The sequence below is a fragment of the Python bivittatus genome, unplaced genomic scaffold (genome assembly GCF_059951505.1).
Source record: "Python bivittatus isolate LINGU-HERP-01145 unplaced genomic scaffold, Pbiv_v1 ctg000220_np1212, whole genome shotgun sequence".
Classification (NCBI taxonomy): Eukaryota; Metazoa; Chordata; class Lepidosauria; order Squamata; family Pythonidae; genus Python; species Python bivittatus.
Genome location: NW_028277048.1, coordinates 31,540,358 through 31,551,163, shown reverse-complemented (window position 1 = coordinate 31,551,163; position 10,806 = coordinate 31,540,358). Strand labels below are relative to the sequence as shown.

The following is a 10,806-nucleotide window of genomic DNA, read 5'->3' as shown; positions in this document are numbered from 1 at the left end:
CATTCGTGGCGGTGCCGGGTATATAACCGGCATCCGGCTGTTCAGCCACTCCCCATTCAGTCGCCCTCGTCATCGGCTTCATCTTCGGTTGCGGTCTTTTCGATCCCTGCTGTTAAGGCCGTTTTCATCGCCGTCGTCAGCATGCCTGGGTATTCCAGTGAGAGGGACCGCGGGTGAGCCGTGGGGGCTCGATTTAATTGGCTTGCTGTCGCCAGGGCTCGGCCGCTGGCGAGGCTCAGCCATTTCTTGTGCCGGGCGGGAAGCTAGGGTGTTAAAATGGCGGCGGAGGCTTAACGCGCCGTTATCCCCGGCGCCGCCGGCCGCGGCGGGAGGGGGCAGCGGCGCCTGAGGCTTTTCTCGAAGAAGGACCGAGCGCTTCGTGAAATTCTCGGTAGCTGCCGTCGGATGGTAGGGCTGGGAAATGGGGAGGGGGCGAGGCAGAGGCGGTAGGGTTAGGGGGCGGGTGGGCTGCGTTGGCGGGAAAAAGCATTGAGAAGGGGCCGGAATAGTGGGTGTGGGGAGGTGTGATTAAAAGCACCGTCTTCGCTGCTTTTTTCGCCGAAAGCGGCTTCCTTTTGTCTTAAAATTTCATCGGCTGATAATGGTTGGCCCCGCCATGCGGCGGCTGAGAGGAAAATCAAAATGCCGGCGACGGCGGCCGCTGCTGTTGCTGTCGTCGTCTTTGTTCTTCCTCTCCGCCTGCTCCTCTGTATCCCCGCCCCGGCGTTAAAATGGACGCGCCGACGGGAAAATGTGGCGTAGACGAAAAAGACAAAGGGGAACCCCCCTGGAGCCGCTCGACCGAATTTCCTTTGTGTGGGAGGGCACATCACCGGCCGCCCCCTTAGTCCCCCGCCATCGCGCCTGTTTTGTGCCGCAGACAAAAGCTGAGCTAGGAGCAGCGGCTGATTTACTGCGCGGAGGGAAAGCGAGGCTTTATTGGTCGGGCTTTAGAAATCCTTCGGTATTCGCAGGCGCTTGCGCACAAATCTTTTCTCCCACGCCGTGCAAGAAGCCTTTATGAATCTCTTAAAGTAACAATCCCGTTGCTTGAAAGCAAGCTTCTTGCTGAAATCGAGTACGTTTCATAATTATTCCCGCCCACTTCAGAGTCTGACGCAGAGAGGGAGTGCCAAACCATTAAGACTTTTGTTTGGAAGTATAGTCTGGATTTCTTTTCCTAGCTTTTCCCCTTGTGTTTCAGGGCCTACTGTGGATTGATTTTGAGGTTTACAATAATAAACATTAGTGCCATAACAGTAAAAGTTTCATTTTGTAAAACAGTTTGGCTCAAGTTTTTGGTTATTTTTTTAATTTACCTTTGCAGGTTTGGTGGCCCTCGTTTTGGAGGAAGTAGAGGGGGATCTTTAGGGGGGAAGAAATTTGGAAATCCTGGAGAAAAGCTTACCAAGAAGAAATGGAACCTAGATGAGCTTCCCAAATTTGAAAAAAATTTCTATCAGGAACATCCTGATGTTGCCCGGCGTGCTATGGTATGGAAACTGCTTTACTTGCTTGCTTATCTTGTGTTTTAAGCTCTGGTAGTAAGATTGTAGTCTAGAAGCAGTATTGATTCTTGTGAATGTTATGAACTAAAATGATGCCCTTTTGCTATCTTTGCAGCAAGAGATTGAACAATATAGAGCAAGCAAAGAAATCACTGTTAAAGGCCATAACTGTCCCAAACCAGTTATGAATTTTTATGAAGCAAACTTTCCTGGTAAGAAAATAATAACATTGCTGGTAATGTATCGTAATATAGTTTTAAAATGGGTTTTGGGCTGTTAACTAGACAGCTGCTTTGTCTTCTAGCAAATGTTATGGAAGTAATCCAGAGACAGAACTTTACAGAACCAACTGCTATTCAGGCACAAGGCTGGCCTGTTGCTTTGAGTGGACTAGATATGGTCGGTGTAGCACAAACTGGATCAGGGAAAACATTGTCTGTAAGTAATTACTGCAGAGAGCCCTTGACATGTCTTAAATTTACAAATAACATGTCCTTGGAGAAGTAACAATTGTTTGTCCTTATTTTTCTTAATAGTATTTGTTGCCTGCTATAGTACATATAAATCATCAACCATTCTTGGAGCGAGGAGATGGGCCTATTGTAAGTATTTAGCTCTGTGAACCTTATTTTGGAAAGGAGGGGGGTGAAGCTAGTCTTAATTGTCCCTGCAATACAATAGTATTCTTGGTAGAATTAAGCTGAAATTTGACATTTGCTAATGGGAAAGTAGGATTAGTATAATTTTAGCATTACATTTTAAGAAAGTAGTCAAATCAACTTACATCAGTGTTTCCAGTTTTAAGGCATTTCTCTTAAATGAAGTAACATACCTACCAACCTAAAGTCAGTGAAATCAATGCAAATTATGTTGATTGTAACTAAAATCCTATTGATTTCAGTGGGTTTATTTTCAATACAACTAAGTCTAGATCAAGTGCTTGTAGTGTTTAATATAACGTAAGTGACAACCTCAGTGTTCAGTAATTTGGTATTTGCATTTCTGTTCATAGTGTCTGGTGCTGGCACCAACTCGAGAATTGGCTCAACAAGTGCAGCAGGTGGCTGCAGAATATGGTAGAGCTTGCCGTTTGAAGTCTACTTGTATTTATGGAGGTGCTCCAAAGGGACCACAAATACGTGATCTAGAAAGAGGTATTAAAAAGGACTGTTTTAACAGGTTTCTCTTAAATGTGTCTCAGCCTGGTAATTTTACGCTGTACAGATTATGAAATTATATCTTCCATATTTATTACTACTTTCAGGTGTGGAAATCTGCATTGCAACACCTGGTAGACTCATAGATTTTTTAGAAGCTGGAAAAACCAACTTACGGAGATGCACTTACCTTGTTCTTGATGAAGCTGACAGAATGCTTGACATGGGGTTTGAGCCTCAGATCCGAAAAATTGTAGAACAGATTAGAGTAAGTGTAAACATTCACGCTTAGTAATATACTGAATTATAGGAAGTTCTGCCTTGGAACATGCTTGTTCTAGGTTCTGTGGGTAGTGATCCAAGTACCTAATACATTGTTAAAAAGTGTTAATTTACTTCTAGCCTGATAGGCAGACACTGATGTGGAGTGCAACATGGCCTAAGGAAGTTAGACAGCTTGCAGAAGACTTCTTAAAAGAATATGTACACATCAACATTGGGGCATTGGAACTGAGCGCAAACCACAACATTCTGCAAATAGTGGATGTATGTCATGATGTAGAGAAGGATGACAAGTAAGTAAACTTGATTGACTTTTCATTTTCAAGACAGATCAGAAATTGGGAGCCTGTGACTTCAGATTTTGCTGTACTGCAACTTGGACTGGACTTGCTTGCTGGGGCTTGTTCGGAGGGCCATGGGTTCCCCATTCTTAACAGCGGTTAATATCTAAAAAATAGATATTTTTAAACATTGTATATTTGAAGTTTAAGTTTGCCAATAAAATCCACTTTGATTGTGGTAGGCTTATTCGGTTGATGGAAGAAATTATGAGTGAAAAAGAAAACAAGACAATAGTGTTTGTGGAGACCAAAAGAAGATGTGATGACCTTACAAGGAAAATGAGGAGAGATGGGTAAGCATATGTGTAAGATAATTTGAAGGATAAGCTTTATGCCTGAAGTAACCTTCATGTTTACTTCTGATACTCAGCTTCTGCAGTACACTCGTAGTGCAAATACATTACAGCACATGCCTGTAGCCTTATTGCTGGAAATCAGGTAGTGGCAAAGGAGACCTAATTGGATACTGTCCCTCTTGCACAAAACAATATTGTTACATTCTCTTTAAATAACAGTTCTGCTAACACAGTAATTGTAGTTGGCTCTTGTGGAAAATGGAATAATTTTTGGTGCAGGAATCCTATACGTTTCTACCAATCAGTATGATAAATGGCAGTGAACTACTGGTTTGAGAATGTGTTTGGTATATGATTTTAAATATAATTGCAGGTGGCCAGCAATGGGTATTCATGGTGACAAAAGTCAGCAGGAGAGAGACTGGGTTTTAAATGGTGAGTAAAATGGATATTAAATTATTTAATAATGCTACTGATAATTCTGCGAAATACTGAGTGAAACAAGCTAATTGGCTATTTCTTGCAGAATTCAAACATGGGAAGGCTCCTATTCTGATTGCTACAGATGTTGCCTCCAGAGGTCTAGGTTAGTACAACTCTAATCTTGGGTAATACACAATTTTTTTTAAAGAAAGTTAATTGCTTTCTTTAACCTCTGCATTTTTCTAAGTTTTTTCACATAAAGGTGCAGTCTTTGTGGCAAGGCCTAGGCATGACTATCGGAGGACTCGAGGGGGATGGAGGACTAGTGGAAGTGATCGTCTGGACGCTTCCAGTCCAGTAGAGAGGTGAAAGTTGAGCATTGTGTGCCAGTAATCTTCAAAAGGCAAAGACTAAAACTACGATCCCATAAACTGTTCTCTCAAACGGTAGCTTCATTCACGGTTCACTTTTGCCCGGTTATTTCTACTGTTCCATGCTTTGCATGACTTGCCATGGTGCACTGCTGTTTAGTCTGTGTGCATATTGTTTGCTGTGGTCCGTGAGTCTTTGGATTTCAGTGAGTTTGCTGAAATGTCGAAGAATAATCAAACTTCCGTGGTCTGGTATTTTTTCCCCCCAACCTTTGAAATGGAGAGAGCAGCTTTAAAATGTACTGAGCCTTGAACAAATTGGTGAGTACTGGCACATGAAATTTGAAAGTCCACCTCTCATTTACAAGTTGGGGTGGGAAAGCAGTGGCTTTTCAAACCTGGAGTTCCTCCGTCACCTATACCCTAACCGTCATGTCGAGACCTGCCAGAGAGAGACACTCAAGTGAACGCTGGCTTCTTGGAAGCTCTTGCCTAGACGAGACACAGTGCATGAAAACAACTTGATGACCTTTCGGGGACAGGTATGTTTTTCTTGCAGCTGCGGTTAAAAGGTCTTGGCAAGATGAGCAGTGTGGCCCTCTTTTTGAGCTTCTGGTGCGTGGCAAGACCTCATGTTTAAAGTGAGGTCCTTGGGAGCACATGAAGAGGCTACTGTGAACTTATTGGTCCTACTGCAAGAAGCATTCAGATGTCACTTGACTTGTAGGGGCACTCTGGTAAGGATTTAGATCATGGGATAAATTACAAAGAAGTTCAGAGGGGAAAGTGCATCGATGCTCAATTTTTCTTTTTTGGAATAATTAACATTATTTTCAGCAGTTACCATCTTAAGGTCTGTTACTGTCTAACTTGCTTTTTCATCTGGCTGTTGTGGTGTGCAAAATTTTGTACATTGCTTTTGCTGCACTGCAACACTTTACAGATGTGGAAGATGTGAAATTTGTCATCAATTATGACTACCCAAACTCCTCTGAGGACTATATCCACCGAATTGGACGAACTGCCCGCAGCACCAAAACAGGCACAGCATACACATTTTTTACACCTAATAATATAAAACAAGTAAGCGACCTCATCTCTGTACTTCGTGAAGCTAATCAAGCAATCAACCCCAAATTGCTTCAGTTGGTTGAAGACAGAGGCTCAGGTAAATCATGACTTATCTAATCCATTGATTCTTAATAGCCTTTTGGCTTAAATATTTCAGTGCCTAAAATAGAACTTTTTCGTAATGATGCTTAGCAGAGGTAGACTTTTAGTACTTTAATGTATATGAGGTAAACGTGTTGAATCTGAGCACATTTGTATCCGTGTTGCATGAGGAATATTTAAGTCTCCAAGAAGAGCACTTTTGGGGGAAGGAACGGAGTGTGGGATGAGCCTGTTAATTTGCTTTTTCATCTTACAGGTCGTTCCAGAGGGGACCGACGTGACAGATATTCTGCGGGTAAAAGAGGTGGATTTGGTTTTAGAGAGAGGGAAAACTTTGAAAGAACCTATGGTGCAGTGGGCAAGAGAGACTTTGGAGCAAAAGCTCAGAATGGTGGCTTTGGTGCTCAAAGTTTTGGTAACGGAACTACCTTTGGCAACAACTTTGGAGCAGCTGGCATGCAAGGTGGATTTAGGGCTGGCACTCCAGCTTATCAGAATGGCTATGACCAGCAGTATGGAAATAACATGGCAAACATGCACAGTGCAATGAACCAACAACAGTACGCATACCCTGCAACTGGTGGTACGCCAATGATAGGTTATCCAATGCCAGCAAATTATACCCAATAACTTAGTCTATTTAAATGTCTTGTTTTTCATAATTGCTCTTTATATTGTGTGTTGAGAAAGGATAGTTATTTAATATCTTAAGGAACATGCAGAAAGGTCTGCAGTGCAGCAGTAACAATGGTGCACTTTTTCCGCTATTTAAGTTGAATATTCTCTACATTCCTTGAATGATTTTTAGTTTTTTGTACTAGAAAATGCAGACTGTGTTTTCACAAAGTAAATGTACAGTGATTTGAAATAACAGCAACAGGAGGCATTGCATGGCCTTCCAATAAAGGTATTTCAAAACAGAACTTCCTTGGTATTTGAGTGATGTATTAGTCTAACCAGAGCCTAGTCTGTCAGTGCTAAAAAAAAAGGGCAGATGTTTGATCCAATAGTAGTGAATTCTTTGGAAATCAATGAAAGGAGAATATGACTACCTGTATCTCTTTGGAGACTGACTTGGCAATTCTCACTTGGGGATGAGCAAGAGCTGGTTCATTATGTCATTGGAAAATATTTGTTGCTTCTTTCCCCCAGCACCTGCTCTGTGCAGCTAGAGGGGAAATATTATGGAGCTGATAGAACCTTCAAAGAAGATAGCTTTGAAAAATTTTAAGTGGGTTCTTGACTTTTGGGGAAGAATGCAAAGGGGACACAAACATTCTTATGAAAGCTTATGCCTTTTAATAAAACTTAATAGAAAAGGTGCTACCTGACTTGATTTTTTACCACCATAGACTTAACACAGCTCTCTTACAGTGTAAACATTCTAGGTTCCTGATATGAGCAGATTATGGTTTCAGATATTTCAGTGCCTAAAACAGTTTTGGGAATTGGATAGGTTCTAAATACAACCATAATAAGGCTGGCAAATGTGCCAAACATTCTTAACACATGCTCTACATATTTTGTGCCTTTGAGTCAGTGTTGACTCCTTGTGACTGCTTAGACAAGTCTGGTTTTCTTGATAAATTTTGGAGGTGGTTTGCCCTTGCCTGCTTCCTAGGGCTGAGAAAGTGACTGGCCCAAGGTCACCCAGCTTGCTTTGTGCCTAAGACAGGACTAAAATTCACTGTCCCGGTTTCTAGCCTATACCAAAGTGGCTCTTAAACTATTTTAGGCTTAAATATCAAATATGTTAAGCAGCATTCCTAAATCAGAATTCAGGATACTTAAAATATGAATGTTATATTTACATTATATACATACTGTACAACATTTATTTCTTGTATAAATATACTATGGGGTTAGACTGCATGTGCTCACCAAGTTGATCTAATTTAAAATTCCCAATATTCACATGAGTTTGAATACATTTTCAATTCAAACTAATATCCTAATATTTCTAAATACATTATTTTTACTCATGAAAGTACCTTGCTGTACTTTTTATGAATCTAAGTGCAAATATTTTTATACAAGAGTTAGGATTATGAATCTGAATGATTTATAGTGGGTTTTGTTTCCTTAAAATGGCTTCTTAGCCTCTTTTCAGAAAGTGCTGATCATTAGATTTCTGGAAAATAATCTTGTGCTGATTTGAGTTGAGCTGGGGATATGTTTCAACTTGCCTATAATAAGATTATTTTGATTTCCTGGAACTTAAACATGACTGATGCCCTGCTTTCTTTATAATAAACTCAGCAGGTTGAATACTGTTCTATAAGCTCCATCTAATGGAACTACATTAGCTACATTGTTATATAATTTAGCATGTTGCATGATGGAAATTTCCACTGGCCTGTTGAGTCAGTGATTGTGTCAAACCAAAAATAATTACTGCGTGGTAAATTTGCAGATCTTCACCAAGGAGATAAATACATTCTTAAATAATATTGGCATAGGGACAAGAACCTAGTTATTTAAAATTGGCCTTCAGCACTCAAATAGTTGTAATGTATTTATCTTCACCATTGAGACCCATAATACTGAAACATGCATGCAGTACTTAAAATTTTGTGAAAAATACTAAACATACACATTTGATTTTAAATGTAGGTAGCAAAAGAACATTCTGACATGTTGCACACTGATTTTTACTAAATTTTGTATTTGCAATACAGTAACCCAAAAGGCAATTACGCATACATCAGAAGTTATACAAAAGTTAATGAATACCCAGTTCCTGATTGCTGTTAACTACTATACAGTACTACCCACCCAGTTCTTTCAACTGACTTCCTGCTGTCTGCTATGCCATGACTACTGCATACAGGTAGTTCTTGCTCACTGACCACTCGTTCAGCAACTTCAAACTTACAATGGCCCTGAAAATGAGATGACCAGTCCTCAAAGTTGCAGCCATTGCAGCATCCTGCAGTCACATGTTTGCCATTTGTGACTGTCAGCCAGCTTCTGACAGGTGAAGTCAGTGGGAAAGCCAGCAGGAAGTCGTAAGTTGCAGTCACATGATGCTGTGCTTAATGGCCCACGGTGATTCACTTAACAGCTGCAGCCATAACTAACATAAGTCAGTGTGGTCATGTGATGTCGTACTTAACAATTGTGCCACTTAAGTGACAGAGTTGCTGGTCCCAGTTGCGGTTGGTAAGTGAGGACTACCTGTACATTTTGATAGAGGATATGAATCTGATCTCTGTAATGCAGGTTCTCCCCTCTGCTGAAGTGGGCTGTCTTTTCCTTTTGGATTTAACTGAAGATATTTTATTGCTATCTTGAAGTTTAAGACAGAATACTAGATAACATCTCCCAGGTCTTTGCCCTTCAGAAACAGACAATATTGCCATTTGGTTAGCTATATAATGTTTGGCTATATAATCTAGATTAGTTCTTACAGTAGTCATTTGGCTGCAACTGCCTGTCTTTTCAAGACTGCAAAAAACTTACCATTTCCATCCTATGAAACTTCTCCCAGTTTCTAGCCTGGTACCTTAACCACTACACCAAACTGGCTCTCAATCATTCTTAGTAAGGCTTTAAATTCTGTGTTTTTAAAACTCATTTTTTTTACCTATGTTGCTAAAACCATTGCAAATGATGCAATTTCACCATTACTGCATATTTGCTACTAATGAAATATTAGGGTTATTGAAGAATCAAGCCCGTTAAATTCAACAGGCTTGCTAAAGTGAAGGGATAGAACTACAGTCTAAGACTATAGTACGACATGTATGCCTGGGGTGTACAATAGGTTTTGCACTGTAAATCACCTTATCGTTATAATCATGACTACAGAGAATATAGCCAAGCGAGATCCTAAACAAGTTTAAATCAGATTGCACCAGTTTACCTAAGAAAATACTTCCAATTAAAGCCATTAAATTAAATGAAAGAAAGCAGCACAAAATGGAGACACCTGCAAACAGATGGAGGGGGAATGTGTTACTTGACCTTTTCTTTCAGGGCTGCTGAAGCCTGACCTGTCATAGAAAATCAGAGCCATATACACATCGAATTTCCCACTCTGAGTTTAAACCCGCAATAGCGGAGCAGTGGTAGAAAGGGCTCCACTTTAGTATATCTAGGCTGTGGTCCATGATCCTGATTTCTCTGAAAATGATTGCCTTTGATTCCTGATGGATTTGAAGTGCTGCAAATTGTAGTAAAGATAATCAGGTTCTAAGGCATCTTAAGGATTAATGGATCAATTGCAGATGTGACATAAACGTTTTTATATAGGGATCCATGAAAAGAAGTAGTTAGCAGTATTTGCTACCAGACCCTTTTACGGTTTTTATTTTAATGTCATTATGATGGAGTCGGGAACGTGTTGCCAAATTTACGGTCAATAAATTTCCTTGGGTGTTGCGTTTCCCGTCCATTCTCTTCTAATTGGCTGTTGCTCTGCTCCCTGTTGCAAATTGGTAGAGGCAGCTAGGAGATACGGACGTGCATAGCCTTACAGTACGAGCCAAGGTTAAAATTGGGGGCCGGGGTTAAGCTTGAGGGATGAGAGTAGTTTAACGAAGCTGCAGTGCAGTTTCATGTATATTGCACGTTAGGTTAAGGAGAGAGAGAGTCTTACGAAGTACCTGCGGTGCTCTCTCCTGCAGGTTTAATTAGCAAACAAACAAAGGGAGAATGAGGACCGTTAGGTGAGCCTTACCTAACCTGATGTCTTCCATATGTTTTGGACTCTAAAGCCCCAAAGCCATGCCGGCTGAGTATTCATAGAATTGTATCTGATGGTCGCTAATGGGAAAAACCTGTGTTAAGGACAGCCCTGCTGTGTACGCTGCTGAAATTAATGCAGTTCTGACTGTAGATAAAAGTCTGTAGAACAATCCAACATAAAATCGTCCATATAAAATACCCCTCGTTCTACCCTTCTACCACAGGGCTTCTTCTTAGGCAAAAGAGATCAGGTTATGTTTGCTTCCTTTAAGCTTCTTGAATTAACCGGATGAGGCCATGACGAATATCACTCCAACCTCTCCCTAATTTGTACGGATGGGTCTTACTCCCGAGAGCGAAGATAAAAGCCCGGCCACAAGCGGAAGGCAATTTGGCTCAGTCTCTAAAACAATCTCAACCTCCAGCAGCCCCAGGCGGCGTGGCTGACAGTGAAGGTTGCCGGGAGTTGTAGTTCAGCATCATGCGGAAGGCCTGGCGTTACTCGTCCGTGTTGCCAAAGGTGTGACGAACAGCGGACGCGCCGGCGCACGCCTACGTCCTCCGCG

General features: G+C 41.2%; 1 protein-coding gene across 2 annotated transcripts; it reads left to right on the top strand.

Moving 5' to 3' along the window:
* DDX5 (DEAD-box helicase 5) lies at window positions 1–6,474 on the top strand. 2 transcript variants are annotated; one of them, XM_007431348.3, is made up of 13 exons: window positions 1–149; window positions 1,328–1,493; window positions 1,624–1,720; window positions 1,813–1,946; window positions 2,045–2,110; window positions 2,521–2,662; window positions 2,773–2,933; window positions 3,068–3,240; window positions 3,471–3,581; window positions 3,958–4,019; window positions 4,111–4,170; window positions 5,322–5,546; window positions 5,808–6,474. In XM_007431348.3, exons 1-13 carry the CDS (start codon window positions 142–144, stop codon window positions 6,179–6,181), a joined length of 1,779 nt encoding a protein of 592 aa, XP_007431410.1. In that variant the 5' UTR covers window positions 1–141; the 3' UTR covers window positions 6,182–6,474. The 2 variants fall into 2 exon arrangements, with proteins under 2 accessions (XP_007431410.1, XP_007431409.1); XM_007431347.3 differs by having other exon boundaries at window positions 30–173.
* Window positions 6,475–10,806: the final 4,332 nt, after the last annotated feature.

Coding starts and splice junctions, on each gene's coding strand:
- DDX5 (XM_007431347.3), top strand. CDS start 142: ATGCCTGGGTATTCCAGTGAGAGGGACCGCGG. Junction 3,582..3,957: donor AGGAAAATGAGGAGAGATGG/GTAAGCATATGT, acceptor ATATAATTGCAG/GTGGCCAGCAATGGGTATTC. Junction 4,171..5,321: donor TGTTGCCTCCAGAGGTCTAG/GTTAGTACAACT, acceptor AACACTTTACAG/ATGTGGAAGATGTGAAATTT.